Below are 18,448 nucleotides of genomic sequence, written 5' to 3' on the forward strand. Positions count from 1 at the left end.
TGATCTGAAGGGGCACGTGCACCCGAATGTTTATAGCAGCAATGTCTACAATAGCCAAACTATGGAAAGAACCTAGATGTCCATCAACAGACGAATGGATAAAGAAGATGTGGTATATATACACAATGGAATACTATGCAGCCATCAAAAGAAATGAAATCTTGCCATTTGCGACGACGTGGATGGAACTAGAGGGTATCATGCTTAGCGAAATAAGTCAATCGGAGAAAGACAACTATCATATGATCTCCCTGATATGAGGGAGAGGAGATGCAACATGGGAGGTAAAGGGTGTAGGAGAAGAGTAAATGAAACAAGATGGGATTGGGAGGGAGACAAACCATAAGTGACTCTTAATCTCACAAAACAAACTGAGGGTTGATGGGGGGAGGGGGGTTGGGGGGGGTGGGGTTATGGACATTGGGGAGGGTATGTGCTATGGTGAGTGCTGTGAAGTGTGTAAAGCTGGTGATTCACAGACCTGTACCCCTGGGGATAAAAATATATTATATGTTTATAAAAAACAAAATTAAAAAAAAATAGTCAAAAAAAAAAACACTGGCTTTTTCTATGTTATTTATTCCTAAGTTGCAGTAAAATACCCTCAGTTGCAATTCAGTTCTTATTAACTAATTAGTCCTATGTTTGATTCTGAAAATTAAATGTACAGATATTATGGAATATTTTAAAACTTTCTTGGCTTGATAAACTTTAATAATAATAACTAATGATACTTGATACTATCATTATTATTAAAATCTTACAGTGTGCTAGCTACTGTGCTAAATGCTTGTATATTGCTTTATTTACGTTTATTATAATAATTCAATAAGCATTATTATCTCCATTTTATAGATGAGGAATCTGAGGCTAACAGAAGTTTAGTTGCCCAATGTCATGTTGCTAGTAATGACTTAGTTGGGATTCAAACCAAGACTTCCTGACCTCTACTTTTTACTGCTCTAACACTCTATTGGACAGATCTGGATTTAAATCTCACCTCCATCATCATCTTTGTGACCATGGGCAAGTTATGACACTTCTCTAAACCTATTTTTCATCTGTTGCATTAAATAATCTGATAGAAGTAAAATGCTCAGATGAGGGCCAGCTATGGGGCAGCCACCCAATAAATGTTAGTTGGCCAATTCCACTTACACCCAAAGTTTTCTAATATCTCACTATATTCTATAGGACAACTTCCATGGCCATTGCTTAACTCTAAAAACCATTTACTCTTTTTTCAATTCAGTTGTTAATTCACCGTACAGACGAACAACAACAACAACAAACCAACAAAACAATAAAAAAATAAAAAATAAAAAAAAAATCACAGAGTTCTATTTGATCTACTTACCAAATAACTACCTGGTATTTTACAGTCAAATATAAATTAATATTTATAGTAAATCTCCAAACATAAGTATTTTTGAGTTTCCAGACTTTAAACAGTATTCTCTTTCTCCTACACACAAATACACACAACGCCCACATTTTCCTATGCTTAAACAAAAATTACATTCTGATTGTTAAAAAACAAAATTCAACCGACTAAATTCGAAGATCTAATTGGCTTATTAAGTGATTCATGAATTGGGAAGCATCTCATCTAGCAAGCTGAAGACAGCTCTGCTGAGCTCAACAAAAGAAAGGTTTTCAAAGGCAGAGAAAGGGCATTAAAATATATATATATATTTATACACACATGTGTATATAAATATATAAATGAGAAAAGAATTTATTAGCAAGGAATGTACTGTTAAGGCAAGACTGCCCTCCAAAAGGGAGATTATCAATAAATTTCCTAGTATTGACCAGGAAATTCCACGTTGACTGGATAGAGGTTACACTACTGGGGGGCTAAAACTGTGTTAAGCTAGGGATTAAGTTTTGTTTTACTGATATGGTGCCTTAACCTAAGTGATGCTATTTGAGGCCTGTGGTTTTCCTTTAAACACTGTGTCATAACTATATACATTCCCAAGTTTGCATATTTAGTAATTGATTAAAGCCATTGTTTTAATAGCGTATAAACACAGATACAGACTTAAAGGACAAACTGTATAAATAAAATGAGTTTGAGAGCTGTATTCAGGATTCAAGCATATCACTCGAGTTTATTTTCCAAAATCATATATTTAAGTATTATTGTGGAATAAGTAATACTGAAAATGAAAAGGTGTGGGGTAATGAGTGCAAATGCTTGGGAATTCTTGGAAACGGGGAAAAAAAAACACCAAGTTGGCATAAATTGGAAAGAGTTGTTAAATTTTTGCTTTTCTCATAAATCATTAAGGAGTGGAGAGCCAGAATCTCGTATTTCATCACATACCTTCAAGCCAAGCATTGCTCCTGAATCTCGAGGCACACTTCCATCTTTTAGACGCTTGTTTAACAAAATGCGACCAATTAAACGATCTCCATCTTTAGATGGCTGCCACGTCACAGGGTGCTGACATATTACATCAACAAACAAAAAAATTAATTTTCTTTTATGATAAATGACCCCTTGTTGTACAATGTATCTAAACTCCAGATTTCCAAAGGGTTATGATTACACAAACCAGTTTGCATTTAACACACTGATCAAAAGGGCTTACTACATTATGCAGAGCTCAATTTTATAATCTCAAGATTTTTCGAAATCCAATTACTACAAATTCTTACAGTGCCCTGACACATTACTGCAGTTATATTGTTCTGTGAAATCTGAGAAATCTTGAAAATATATGCAAACTATCTATACACTGAAGATTAATTAAAAATTCATATGACAGAAAAAATAGATTGAAATTCTATGAGGTTAGATTCATTTAAAATGATATTTTAATATTCAAACACTACTGGAGATTTTGAAAGACTTAATTACAGTAAAAGTTAAAAGGTAAAATTATAGAAACACATCAAATTTGAACCTATGATAGGGGCTTCTTTGAATTAGGTTTCTAGATTAAAATTATAAAAATACACAAGCCCCAGTAACTTTTCAGTTGAATCTGCATGAGAGAAAGAGACCTAATTCAAAGGTGAGGCTAGTTTATATTTCTCACTTTTTGTAGGTTCACTGGTTCTTTCGGGTCTTTAATCTATTTAGTAAATTAAGTTTATTAGATAATTCATGGTATATCCACTGTTAAATAAGCTTGAAAATATTAGGAGTTTATCTCTTTCTCAGGGCAGAGCCAAGCCCTTTAAAAATCATTACACCATCCATTATAAATTGTATGTCAAATAACAAAGTAAACGATTTGTGTAATCACAGTTTCATAGTCATCTAAAAGTAACATGCACATCTTCATGCAAAATTTGGCAAGCAAAATACAAGTTTCAATCAATTTATATGGTAAAAAGATTTCAAAAGTCTCACTATTCTAAAAGCAAAAATAATAAATACCAAAGCAGATGGCAATGGTTCTAGTACTAATTAATACTACATTAAAATGCTATGACAATAAAACAAAAGAGCAAAATGACAGTGAAAGGGAAAAAAGAAAAACAACTTTTTCTGTGCAAACAGACCCAATTATCTCCCTTTTGCCTGGGATTGAAACTATTAATAATTTAATTTTCATCCCAAGGAAAATATATGCAAGCAATCAAATAAGCCAATCCAAAAATTCTTTATATTTGTGGTTTATAAAAACATCACAAAGTTCTCTCATGCGACCATAGACAAAGCATTCCTTTGTTCCTAATTTTTTATTTCATTTACTTATTTTTTGGTATGCCGTCAAACAACAAAAACAGCAAAGCAAGCAAGAAGTATTTTGGTTTGTTTGTTTGTTTGTTTTGGTTTTGTTTTTCTTTTCTGCACCTTAAGAAATGCTACATTGACCCCTGAAATGCCCTGTCCTTTTATTATGTTCTGTTTGAATGAGTGACAGAGAGCAAACGAAGACCAAATGAGCAGGTTAAAAGGCAGGCTCCACAATGTCAGTACCTTATCACTATGGCTATGCTCCTCGTTAAGGGTTGTGCTACTACAGGTATCTACCCCAGAGTCCTTAATCTGAGGCTCAGACCATTCCAAGTCCTCTTCCAAAGAGTGGCCACCAAAGTACATCATTTTCTTTTGTCTCTCAGACCTGGTGTTAGAGTCCGACAAAACTGCCTGCTCACTAGTTTTTCTTTTTCCCTTTTGACTGTCCCCTACAGGTGTGGGATAAAAATAAAACAAAAATAATAATAATAAAAAAAAGATACAAAAAAGAAAACATGCAAAGGTGTAAATAAAAAAGGAAAAGTGAAATGAAAAACGAAAATTAAATAGTAAGGCTCCACATGTCTCACCAAAGACATTGGGGATGCCTCACTGCTATGCCAAGACGTATGGTCCAACCAGTTGTAATCCATGTCTCCTGTGAGAGTCAGACAGACAAAGAGTGCAGTAAAGGAGACAGCGAAAGAAAGGACAGACAAAGACATTATAAACATTTTAAACTATGTGATCCTGTCTGGTTTCAAGAACTTTGTCTGCAGCCCTCACTATATATACCAAGAGAAAGCTAAGATTCCAAATGAGCCAAATTTATAGAATGTAGAATATAAAGTTTATGTACTCTAGATGGATCCTACAGATCAAAAGTTCTGCAAGAAGAGAAAAGGCTAATAATAAACAGGAATAGAAATGAAAAAATTATATATTTCGAAAAAGAAAAAGACTATCCACTCTGTCTGTTATTCATGCTATTTTTTTCCATGCTGGCCTACAGACATGAGTTTGTTCTCCAAAGGTTAAGGAACATTAAAAAAAAAAAAGTAATTAAATGTTGTTTCTGGATGTAGTACGATATTCTTTATAATGCTGAAACCTCCCCCCAAAAAACCAGGGTGGTTTAAAAAGGAAGAATTGGTTACACAAAAGATTAATTTTGTATGAAAATGAAAAAAACAGGGTCACTGAATTTCTATTAGTAAAAATAAAATCAACTTTACTTAAATATCATGAATTTCTTAAAATTACTTTGAAATAATTTTTCAAATTTTTTACAGAAATTGCATTCTCATAAAAGGTATATTTTTATAATAATTTTGTCAGACAATATATGTAATTGGCAACTAAGAAGGAATATCCATTTCCCAGATTTATGTGCTCTTTATTTGCCTTACATTTAAAAAAAATTCTTTTTATTTTATATGTGTACATATGCATCTTTTTAAGCTCCAGTCATATTTTATTTTTCTTAAAACTATTTACTAAATACCTTCCATTTGCTATGTATTGTGCTAAGCTCTAGCATAAGGACTAAAACAGTGAGACATAGAACAGAGTGAAGATAAACACAATAAATAAATCATGAATGTCATACAGGAGAGTACACTATGAGAGAATATAATAAGTGCAAAGGGCAGAACTCTCAAAACACCATGAAACAGTATAATAAGAGCTAATGCAGATTTTGGGGTCAGCAATGACCTTAAAGAAGTGATCTTTAAAATGAGAAATGAAATATGTGGCCTAAAGGCAAGGAGATAGGCAGACAGAAAGTAGAGGAAAGAGCATCCCAGGAAGAAGTGAAAACAGGGTATTCTAGAACAACCAATTGAACACCAGTGTGTCTGAACCAAAATGAATCCTAAATGAGGTGAGGCAGCACAAACCAGCTTAGAGAGGACTTTTTATGCTATATTGAAGATTGTGGATTTCATTCACTGAAGGATTTTAAGCAAGATGTTGACATGAACTGATTTACATTTTAAAAAGATGAATCTAAGTACTAACTCAAATTGGGTTGGAAGACACCAAGGTTAATAGGCATTTGCAATAATCCATGGGACAGGTAATTATGGCTGGAACAAAGGTGACAGCAACAAATAAGGTAAGAAAAAAGGGAACTGAGAGATGTTTCGGAGGTAGAAATAAGAGAACTAAGAAAGACTGAAGGGGGCACCTTAACTGGCTTAGTCAGTAGAGCATGGGACTCTTGATCTCAGTGTCATGAATTTGAGCCCCATGTTGGGTGTAGATATTACTTAAAAAAAAAAAAAATTTAAGAAAGACTGAAAGAGTCAAGGATAAATCCCAAGTTTCTGGCATTAACAATTGGATGGAAGGAAAGACTACTTATGAGATGGAAAAAGCTGGAGGAAGAACACTTTTTATTAGAAAGGGGTAGGAAGGAAATACTCTACTTATAGAATTTAAGATGTCATTGACTATAAAATTCACATATATTAAAATGATAAAAATATGCATCTTAGAATTTGTTAAGTATGGTGACTGATTTTGGATGTATTTTTCAAAATATTTATAAGTTATTCAAGTAGGCATATAAAAAATCAATTTGTTAAGCTGTAACAAAGAAAAGTCCGAGCTCCAGACATAAACTGGAATTACTAGCACGCAGATTGGACTAAGTGGATCATTTAGAAACAGAAGATAAAGTAAGATATGGAGAGAAGCCCGACTGCATTCTAACATTTAGACTTTGGATTGAGAAAAAGAGAGGCTGACGAGCAGGCCAGAAAGAAAAGGAGGAGGGAGGGAGATGGATTTCTCCAAGCCAAACAGAAGAGTTTACTTAGCAGGAGGAGAAAGTAACTATGGTGAATGATTTCCATATAGTAGGTAAGATAAGGAACTGAAAAGTTTGCATTTGATTTGGCAACATGAAGCTCAGAGGATGTTAGAGAAAACACTTTGGATAGAATAATGAAAATTAAAATCTGTTCAAGTAACTGAAGAATCAAAGGGAGACAAGGAAGTAGACAAATTGTGTGTAGACAAATGGATCCCATGCTAAATGGCATAAGCCACATCACCCCGGGACTTGTTAGAAGTGCCAGATTGTCAGGCACCAGCCGAGACTTAAGTAATCAGAAATTCTGTAGATAAGGCCTAGCAATCTGTTTTTTAACAACCCACCAGGTGATTATGATCTCAATAATGTTTGAAAACCACTGGAGATAATACTGTTAAGAAGTTTATTTGTGAAGAATGATGAAGTTGGGCTATCTAATATACACAGAATTCACTTGGTAGGGAAAAATATTCTTTAATCTACAAAATAGAGAAGTGCTTCCTCATCTTTCTCACGGCACAAATTGACAATTATAAATTTATGGCTACCCAAAAAGTTAAGAGTATTTATATCTCAGAAAACCCTTTGAAAATATAACATTGCTCCATACAAAAGCACTGATAAATCTCCAAACTGAATTAAATAAAGTGTAGAAACGCTAAATGAAAATTCTTGGCTGGTTTATGTGAAGGTGTGAGAGCGCAGCTCCCAAGCTCTCTTTCTCCCAATGCCTACAACCAACCAAAAGAGGTAGAAATGAAGTTCTTTCCTGAGTAAATAAAGGACAAGCTGATTAACCATTTGAAGCCAAATCAAAATATTTGACTGACCCAAAAAAAAAAAAAAAATAGTGTTATATACGGTAGGTAGCCAGTAAACATTTGTTGAATGAGTAAAAAATAGAATTACTTAAGAATTAGATACAGTAATCAATGTAAATCATACACAAAATAGTCCTCAACCACTACGACTGTTAGTATTAATATTCTTATTTGGTACAGCTTCAAAGGGCAGAACTAAGATAATAAAATATTCTTCCCTTAGTCACATTTCAAAAATGTATCATCAGGCTTTCCAGTTCCAGAAAAGAAAAAGAAGACATAGAAAGAACCCAATGGAAATTTTAAAATTGAAAAATAACTGAAGTTTAAAAAGCAAATGGATGAGCTCAAGTGTAGGATGCAGAAAACAGAGGAACAACTCAATGAACTTGAAAATAGAACAGAATACAAATCACCCAATCTGAAAAACAAAGTAGACTCATAAAATAAAATAAAAATAAATAAAATAAATGAGGCCTCAGGAGCTTGAAGAATTATAACAAAAGATCTAAAATTCATGTCACTGTAGTCCCAGAAGGAGAGGAAAGAAAAGCTAAGGTTGAAAAAGTATTTAAAGAAATAGTGACTGAAAAGTTCACTAATTTTTAAAACATGTAAGCTGAGCCTACTGATTCAAAAAATTACATTAACTCCCAAACAAGAAACACTCAAAGAAATCTGTGCCAAGACACACTGTAATCAAACTAAAAACTAAACACAAACTGTCTTGAAAGCAGCAAGAGAAAAACAACACCTTACCTAAAGAGGGAAAACAATTCGAATGACAGTGGATTTCTGATCAGAAACCTTGGAGGCCAGAAGAAAATGGAACAATATTTTTAATTGCTGAAATAAAAGAATGTCAACCCTGAATTCTAAACATGATAAATTATGTCTCAAAAATAAATGGGAAATAAAGATATTCTCAGACAAAAGAAAACTAAGAGAATTTGTCACCAACAGACCTACCCTAAAAGAATGACTAAAGAAAAGTTCTGGAAACAAAAATAAGCAAAAAAAAGAGGAAACCTGGAAATATTGAGAAGGAATAAAGAACATGGTAAGCAAAAATATGCGTAAATACAACAGACTTTCCTTTTCCTCTTGAGCTTTCTAAATTATGTTTGGTGTCTGAAACAAAAAGTGTACATTGTCTGATGTGCTTTTTGATATGTATAGAAGAAATATTCAAGAAAATTACATTAGAAACAGGGAAAGGCAAAGGAACTTAAGGTATGCAAGGTTTCTCCACTTCACTCTAGTAAAATGTAAACACCAGTAGGATGTGATGTGCATATGTAATATATTACCCAGAGCAACCACTTAAAAAATATATCTTTGCAAGGAAATATACTCAAAAAATATTACAGATGAATCAAAATGCAACTCTTAAAAAATGTTCAAATAACCCACTGGAAGCAGGAAAAAGAAGACAGAGAAATAAAAATCAGAGGAAATAGAATACAGAGAAAGAAAATGGCAAACAACAACAAAAAAATGCAGACCAAAATCCCTCACAAGCACAGAAATACTTAACAAAATATTAGCAAATAGAATTCAGCAATAATTAAAAAGTATTATACACTCTGATCAAATGGGGTTTATTGCTGGAATGCCAGGCTGACTGAATATTGAAAATCAATGCAACCTATCATATTCACAAATTAAAAGAGAAAAATTATACGATCCTATTCATTGATGCAGAAAAAAAAATCTTGATAAAAAATAAAAACCTCTCAAAAAACAAGGAATATAAAACTTGCTCAAATAAATTATCAACCAAAAACCTATAGCTAGGATCATACTTAGTGGTAAAATGCTAAATTCTCTACATGAAGAGAAATTTCACCAAAAAGAGTATCTTTATTTATAATAGCTAGAAAGTAGAAACAACCAAAATATCTTTCAATAGGCAAATGACCAAACAAACTGTGGTATATCCATACCATTGAACACTACTCAGTAATAAAAAAGAAAAAACTATTTATACATACAACATAGATGGACCTCAAGGGCAATATGCAGAATGGGAAAAAAAGTCACAAAATGTTACATACCATATGATTTCATTCATACAATATTCTCTAAATGATAAAATTATAGAGATGAAAAATAAATTAGTGGTTAGCAGAGTTTAGGGATGAGCAGGGGGAGGAAAAAATGTTACTACAAAGGAGTAACATAACAAAGATCATTGTGATGATATAGCAGTTCTGTATCTTTATAAAGCAGGGGTTTATAAATCCATATATGTGATGTCACAAAACTATATAAACTATATAAATTGATGTCAGTTTCCTGGTTTTGATATTATACTATAATTATACAAGATGTAATCATTGAAGGACATCAGGCGAAGGGCACACAGGATCTCCATGTTCTATCTTTGCAACTTCTTACAATTCAAAGAAAAGGCTAGAGTACCACTTGTCAACATGACTTAGAGAAAATCAATGCTTCAGTTAGGAAGTTACAAAAAGCACACTAAATTTTAGGTAACTCTGATAGTCAGTGATTCTATTACTATAAGTTAACCATACATAAATATGAAACCTGATTAAAAATAGTAATCAAAGACCCACATCTTAGGCTAAGATTTTTTCTTTCACTTACCTCTACTGTAAAACACAAACTAATCCAACAGTGTGGGGTGTGTGTGTGTGTGTGTGTGTGTGTGTGTGTGTGTGTGTTCTGTGTTGAATACATGGAGAAAAAAGGTCAAATATTCTATTTATTACATTTTTTTCTAAATCACTGAGTGAATGCAAGAGTTTATTAACTGTTTATGTCATTGTTTTCACTACTTTAGATTAACACAGTTTTTACAATTAAATCACATATTATATAAAAGTATTCTTAATGTCCTCATTTTTAGATTTAACCAAATCGTAAGGTCACAGCATGTGGTGACAAAGAATTTTGTAGCTAGAGCCATAAAACCTATGTTAAAGTATCCGTTTCATTCTTTATTAATTTTAGGACTTGGGCAAGTCAAGTAATACATTAGGCCTCATTTCCTCATCCATATAAAAAGAGGTTAATTGTGATATCTCACAGATTGTTGAGAGGTTTAAATATGATAATGGTAATGAAAGTTCTCTGCAAATTGTAGAGTCATCCCCATTTGACAGTATCATCATCATTTTCAAAATGAAATAATTAAACATTCTAAAATAGATAGGGAAAATTCATTTATAATCTTTTATTTTTCCTCTCATTTCTCTTCCTGATATTTTGCCCTCCTCTTCAACTCGTCAAACTATAAATGTTGGCATTTCCCAACCTGAAACACTGATTCTGCAAAATGTTAATAGGTCAAGTAATATAAAGGTTCTCTAGTCAAGTTCGGGAAACTCTAGATTTAATATAAATAAATAGATTTCTGGAGTGGAGTCCTTCTCACATAGTAATGACAATATGTTTCTTTACAAGAATTATATAACATAGTTTCTACAAACCTAATTGCAATACTAACCCTTCTAATGGAGCAAGTGTTTCAGGAAACTGTATTTTGAGACATAACACCAAAACCTTCCTGGAGGGTCATTTTTCTTCATAAAGTAATGGTTAAAACTGATAATAAGGTATAAGTATTTCCCCCCCATAAAGAAAACGTTCGGTATTAAAGGATACTCAAAATTTAAAAAAAAAAAAAAGTTACATTGAGTGAATATTCTTCTCTAAGGCGATGGTTTTCCAACTATGTTCCATGGATTTGCTTCAGAAACAACTGTTAGGGTGTACGTGGAAATCTGATTCTAAGGTGGTGCCCCATTATCCCCACCTTGTGGTGGTCATGCTTTTGCTCCTCACTAAGGTGGAAAAATGACAAGGTGATGGTATGTCACTCCCATGATAACATTAGCAAGACTGCAGAACTAGTCAATTTGCTCTAGAGATTTTCTTTGATAGTTTGATGAAGTAAGCAGCCATGAGGAGAAGCCCATGTGCCAAGGAACAGCAGGCTGTGTTCAGGAACTGTGGGTACCATCTAGGAATTTTGGTGGTATCCAGTCATAAGAATACTGTTGACAATTTCACTGAACTTGGAATCAGATTCTTCCTCGGTTGAGCCTCCAGATAAGAACACAGCCCAGCCAATACCCTTATTGTAGCTTTGAGACTCTAGGCAGAGTGCACAGCTAAGCCATGCTGAAACTCCTGAATAACAGAAATTATAAGATAGCAAATATGTGTTGTTTTAAACCACTAGGTGTATGGTAATTTTTTCCTCATACACTGCCAGACTCCAAAGCAGCAAATTTTAAAGATATGGACCAAAACATAAAAATCAGTACACCTAAAGGGCCAGATAGATTCTTTAGACCAAGTTTCAACCTCCGAACCAAAACCAAGCTACTCAAAACACATTAGCACTTTAAAGAGAAAGATAAACATATTCATAATTAGCGTTTTTTTTTTTTTTAATCTTGCTCCTTTGGTGCTATTACTATATTCCTCTTTAATAACATGTGATTTTAGTCAATTTTAGTAAATCACATGTTATTAAAGAAGAATATATTCATAACACAATGATGTATATATTACATCCATTAGAATTCATTTCAATTATTGCACGGTGTAAAACTGTTCTTGGGTTCTGTGGGTACAAATAGGACCTCAAGAAACTCACATTCTAGATAGATAGGTAAAATATATAACACAGCATAACATAGTGTAACATAACTTAATGTAATATACATCATTGTATTCTATTTCATTTCATCTAAATTGCTATCAATTATAATATATACCATTATTTCATGTATCACTAAAAAAATGCTACTATTAAACAATAAGCATTTAATGGTAAGAATTATCTCTAGTCCTAAGATAGTATAATGTGGAAAAATTTGCTTCTTTGAATCAAATTGTGGCATTTCATGAAAAAATTATTGATTATTCAGAAAAAGAAGAGATTAATACTTAGGAAATGTTTATAGGTGATATTTAAACTGTACCTTGAGAGAGATAGTAAATTTTTACTTACTGGAGGCTTTTTCTTTCTTAATGGAAAACAACATGTACAATCTTGGCAAAGAAAGGAGACTATATCAAACTATTGCTGCCAATATGAATATATATAATATCTTGGGAAATGTTAAGTAGCAGAATATTAGCAAATAATCTTTCCCTCAACCTGTAATTGGGTATTATTTCATGATCCACACCAGTAGTACTCAGCCACTATGTTATAACACAGTTGTAAATTGTCACAAGTAATGCTACTACTGATAAAGTAATGTAGTTTACAAATTACTTAATTTTTTTAACAAAAGTAAATTTCAAAATAGAATTAATTCAAATTTGCATCTATGCTAATGTCCTCAAATTCTTTAATGAAAAAAAAGGACAGGAGTACAGCTACATAAGAAATTAGAAATTATCTGTATCACTAGGAAAGGAATATGACCTGAGTATAAATTATGTTTCATACTGGAAACAACGTTTGGGAATTGTTGATCTTTATTATCAACTCGCATAACTAATTTCATCAGATGTGAGATAACATCAATTGTTTTATGCATTAAGAGAACAATCAAATGCTTGGTTTAAAAGGACAGCATGGTTTCTTCACAACAGAAAATGTCTGGGAAAATGTATGTCAAATATAAATTATTTTTTCTATTTATTTGTCAGAGAGAGAGAGCGCATGCATGCACAAGCAAGAGAAGCAGCAGGCAGAGGGAGAAGCAGGCTCCCCAGTGAGCAAGAAGCCCGATGAGGGGCTCAATCCCAGGACCTGGAATCATGACCTGAGCCAAAGGCAGGTGCTTAACCAACTGAGCCACCTGGGTGTCCCTGGGAAGTTTTTACAAAGAATCAGGCTGACAGGTAAAATGATTGACAATATTACTAAATCAGAAAAGCAAATTTCAGAAGAGTCCTTTTGGTATGGCATTATTCATGGTAAAATATTTACTTTAACTCACTTAACCTTTATAAAAATCATGTGGAATAGATGCTATTATTATGACCTGTATTTACAGATGTGGCAAATGAGGTTAATAAACAACAATAAGCTAAAAAATAATAAAACAAAACAAAACTGCTCAAGGAACTGGGATTTTAATCCAGGCAATCTAGTACGAGAGTACAACCTTCCTAATACAGTCACTCATCGTTTTAGAAGAGGGGTGATATCACTGACTTAATGAAGAGAAAAAAGAAAAAAAAAAAAAGGTATATATAGAAGAAATTTTTGAAATGAGTTTTTATAAGTTGCAGATATATGCAACTTACAAAAACTCATTTCAAAAATTTCTCAAACTAATTTATAAATTTCTTAATGACACATGTGTAGGGGCACCTGGGTGGCTCAATTGGTTACATGTCAGGCTCGATTTCAGGGCCACATCAGGCTCAATGCTGGGTGTGGAGCCTGCTTGGGATTCTCTCTCTCCCTCTACCCCTCCCCCATTCCCACCCCTGATTCATGCACTCTCTGGCTCTCTCTCCTAAAAAAAGAAGGGAGGAAGGAAGGAAGGAAGAGAGGAAAGAAAGAAGGAAGGGAGGAAGGGAGGGAAGGAGGGAGGAAGGAAGGAAGGAAGGAGAGGGAGAGAAGGAAGGAAAAAGGAAGGGAAGTAAAAAAGAAAGGAAGGGAAAGCAAAGGAAGGGAATGGAAAGGAATGGAAAGGAATGGAAAGGAATGGAATGGAATGAATAGAATGGTGAAATGTCCTTTTTGTCATTGTATATGCCCTCCTCCCTTCAGTGCCAAGCAGTGCTCTGGAAAATAATAAGTACTCCAAAGTTGTTCCTACAAAAGTTGTTCCTACTGACATAATGCTTATATTCTACTGTGTAGATGGACCACCGATCTCCACCCCATGTATTGTTTGGGAAAATTGTATTTAACCTTAAAAACCCAGTGCACATAGCACCTCCTCTGTAGAATCCTCCCTGATAAGTCAAGGTAGAATTATCTCTAACTTCTCTGAATTACATCTGTGTCTTATATTTAACTATTTTCATGTCCATCATACTGTATTGCTCTTGTTTGTGTAAATGCTTCTCTCTCAAGGATCATCCTATATTCATCTTACATTTGGCAATTAGCACAGCAATAGTGCAATAAGCATGAAGCAAAATTTGTTCTTTCCTAAATTAAATTGTACTAAATAGAATTTAAAAGTTGGGTTTAAGAAAATATTGATATCACAATGTTTGTTTCACTGAGGGTTTAGCAGAAATTGGTTTACCTCTAGCAACACTGTATATTCTCCATTAAACTAGATTTTTTTTTTTTTTTTTAAAGTAAGGTCAACACCCAATATGGGCCTTGAACTCATGACCCTGAGATTAAGAGTTGCATGTTCTACCAACTGAGCCTGCCAGGTGCCCCTAAACAGGATTCTTATATCTGAAACCTAATAGTTATTTCTCTTTAATGACTTCCTACATAGGATTAATTCTAATTTTCCTTTTTCTTCTATTAATATTTACGTGGCATTTACAAGTGAATATTAATCAGTTGATTTGAGTCTATATTCTTACAAATATTTTTAAAATCATAAAATTTTTAACAACTGGAAGCCATTAAAAAATAGAATAAAATTAAATAATTTTATTTAAAAATGTTAAGTAGGATTTTCTAATATGTTTTCATAATATTAATGAATTGTAATGTGCCCTGACAACTATAATTCATAGAACTAAATAGCTTGTTATACTTTTTTTCTGAACAGATATAAGGTTTTTCAATAGCTCAGGCAACATGGCTATTACTAACAAATAACATGTAAATTCAAACATAATGTCTTTTATGTTATATACTTTATATATTCTTTGCATTATATTACTTCCAATTAGCTACTTAGTATAATTAAAATGATGTGAAGTAATGAATGTGATGTGAAATGTCTTGCATCTTAGCAAAATTCACATTTAAATTTAAAATTTAAATATAATCTTAATTTCATAGGAAGTCTACCAAAAGGGGATTGTCAGGGGCAGGAGAGGGGAATAGGCATTATGTTTTATAACATATTTTCCCTTTTGTCTATAGCACTCAAGGTAGCCTAATACTGAAAAAGTACCTGTACTAGCCCTTCTAATTTTCTAACAATAGAAGTGTTAATTAATAGAACCTGTTCCTTAAAATGTGGTTTAATAAAATAAGCTTATCTTTTAAATGGGAGCTGGATTAAAAGAAAGTGATATGCAAGTTATTAGCATACCTGAAATATAGTAAATATTGACAGAAGACACCACACAAAAATGTTAAGTGCACGAAGTGGGGATAGGCAACAGAGAAGCTGAAGGAGAAGAGAGAAGGAGAACAGGAGGGAAAAGAGCAGGAGGCAGAGAGACACAGAAAAAAAGAGCAGAGCGAAAGAGAAAGAGAGAGAGTATGAGAGGGGCATCTGAAAACTATCACTACTGAGCCAATTCAGAAACAGGATGAGAAAAGAATAAAGTTTAATGACAAGTATTTTTTCAAAATATAACTAAGTATAATTGGGTTACAGAAATAATCCCAGATGACTCAAAATAAATTAGGCGAAGACTGGTCTGCATTTAGTGGGTGTATTTATTCACTATTTCATTTGGATAATTTTGTCAAAGTGAATGTCAACCTTTTCAATTATGAGATAAAAATAAAACTGTTCAGAACATCCTATCTGTGTTTGAATATACTTGCCTAACCTATAACTCAAAATCAATGTTATCTTGTTTGAAAGATGTTATTTAAACACTTTTTCACCATAGATAAATGCAATCCAATGTGGCAGTTTGGTAATGCCAGCACTACAAATGCATTCATTTGAGGTTTGGGTTTTTTTTTTTTTTTAATTTGAGTTTTTAATAAATAGGCAGAGAGGGGACAATTTTCATTTGGCATACCAAAAAAACTTTTATTATTTTAAATATTATGTAAAATATGCAAATATTATGCAAACTAATATTTGAATCTGGAATCTTAATTCATTTTTGCTGTTTACCTTTTGGAGATGGAAAGCTTTATTTTGAAAACTTAATTTGCACAAATGGCCATTTCATAATATAATGAAATCTCTCTTCAATGTAAAATAGCATCATATGTGACAGAAAATAAAGATAAATCAACTAGGAGAATGCTTGTTATACTTTGATATCAACATTTAAAAGATGTTTTATACCTATTGGATATAGTAATCATTAAACAGCCTGTCTAAAGTTTTCTCAAGGAATAAAATATTGTTCTATTTGGTTCCATATCAATGGTAGTCTTAGAATTTCCTGAGAAGACTGCTACAGTGTTCAATGCTCATTAACAACTTGTAAAACATCCTGGGAAGTTATATGATCTGGGTAAGCCATATATACCAAAAGAAGATAATAAATGAATGACTAGTTAAATTTTATCTGAATTTAAAGCAAATATGAGAGAAGATGAAGCATGAACCACAAAAATTCAACACCCTAGAAATCTGATGGAGTTATAAGGAAAATGTTATAGAGAAATGAATGTTGTTATAAAGTAAAGACAGCTTTTTTAACATGTTTTAGGGATTAAGCATGACCTATCTAATATATAAGATTATATTTATGGTATTTTTTGTACTCTGAGAGTGTATGTGGGTGATCACTAATAATGAAATGCAATAAGACATCCAACTAATGAAACTTCTAATTTATCCTTATTTCTTTTTAGTTCTATATGCACATGTCATTTTAACATAGCACATGTAACTTTTAATTAAGCTTCTTAAAAAGTTTACATTATATCCTGGACAATTTTCCTTGTTACCATAGTCTCCACAGGTTATCAAAACTTCAAATCGGAGAAAGACAACTATCATATGATCTCCCTGATATGAGGGAGAGGAGATGCAACATGGGGGGTTAAGTGGGGTAGGAGAAGAGTAAATGAAACAAGATGGGATTGGGAGGGAGACAAACCATAAGTGACTCTTAATCTCACAAAACAAACTGAGGGTTGATGGGGCGAGGGGGGTTGGGAGAGGGGGGGTGGGGTTATGGACATTGGGGAGGGTATGTGCTATGGTGAGTGCTGTGAAGTGTGTAAAGCTGGCAATTCACAGACCTGTACCCCTGGGGATAAAAATATATTATATGTTTACTAAAAAATAAAATTTAAAAAAAAAAAACTTCAAATAGACATTAGAGATATGGTAACTAATGTTTATCTTCTGGTTTTCTAGGAGAAAAACAGGCCCTGTTTTGTAACATTTGTCTATTTTTATGATGCAAATACTTCCACTTCAGCCAACTTTGAGCTACCAACATGATGTCATTGAATGTGGAGTTGGGAAGAGATGCACACAACTGGTTCTCACAAGCTGGCACAAGCAAGCTCCATCACACTATTTTTGGACATATGAATTGTCTCTACTTTTACACTATTATAATCCTTACAATGAATATCTCTGGCAGGCATAAATGGTTATTTACCCACCAGTCATTTTTTATCTCCTTAGAATTGTGAACTCTAAGCCAATCTTGCTAATTCTAACTCTATTGTCAGTGATTAGTTGGGAACTGGCATGGGTAGCATCTATGGCACAAAGAAAAATACATATATATGAAGAAGTCTACAGAGGAGACTTCTAGAAAATTTTCCCTCAGTTTCAAAAGGGCATATGAGTAAGAGAGGCTTAAAATAGTTGTATCCCTCTTGTAAAAATAAGGGGATAACTTTGACAAAAAAAATTTTACTGGATGCTGCTATATACCATCTATAATTGCACTCGGTCCTCAAGCTGCCCCAAGTGTTGCATGCTCACTGCTTATAGTTGAGTCCTTCACCCTAGAAATAGACTCTGGCCAAGACTTGCGTTGGCCCCCAGGAAGCAGCCATATCCAGTCTTCCTGACCCCTTCCTTAATTAGATAATCTCTGAAGATCTACCCCAGTTTCAGACTCCTGTGGGTTTAGTTAAAGCACCTGTCCATAATTTAACTTCTCCTCCAGTCTTTCTGCCCTTATTTCCTCACAGGTATTGTTTCCAAGTTATCCAGTTGTTACAGTAGTAACTGCCACAGTCTCCAAATGGACTGGCTTGGTATTTGGAAGAACCAATGTTCCTTGGCTTGTGGGGTTAAAACTATCAAGTAGGAAAAGTCATGTGGAAGCTTCTGATAATACCCTCGCAACCAGCAA

At 33.3% G+C, this 18,448-nt stretch overlaps 1 protein-coding gene across 35 annotated transcripts in view; it reads right to left on the reverse strand.

Moving 5' to 3' along the window:
• The window catches only part of LOC111146851 (regulating synaptic membrane exocytosis 2), a 591,447-nt gene that overhangs the window by 292,427 nt on the left and 280,572 nt on the right, over positions 1-18,448 (reverse strand). For 23 of the 35 annotated variants that reach the window (XM_022502581.1, XM_022502576.1, XM_022502563.1 and 20 more), the window contains 2 exons: positions 4,291-4,358; positions 2,333-2,452 (listed from right to left, as the gene is read on the reverse strand). In XM_022502581.1, coding sequence (XP_022358289.1) covers positions 2,333-2,452; positions 4,291-4,358 — 188 coding nt within the window. Of the gene's footprint in view, positions 1-2,332; positions 2,453-3,940; positions 4,150-4,290; positions 4,359-18,448 lie in introns of all 35 variants that reach the window. The other 12 variants (XM_022502578.1, XM_022502564.1, XM_022502568.1 and 9 more) reach the window with 1 other exon arrangement.

This window comes from Enhydra lutris, unplaced genomic scaffold, assembly GCF_002288905.1.
Source record: "Enhydra lutris kenyoni isolate GAN:26980312 unplaced genomic scaffold, ASM228890v2 scaffoldscaffold14, whole genome shotgun sequence".
Lineage (NCBI taxonomy): Eukaryota > Metazoa > Chordata > Mammalia > Carnivora > Mustelidae > Enhydra > Enhydra lutris.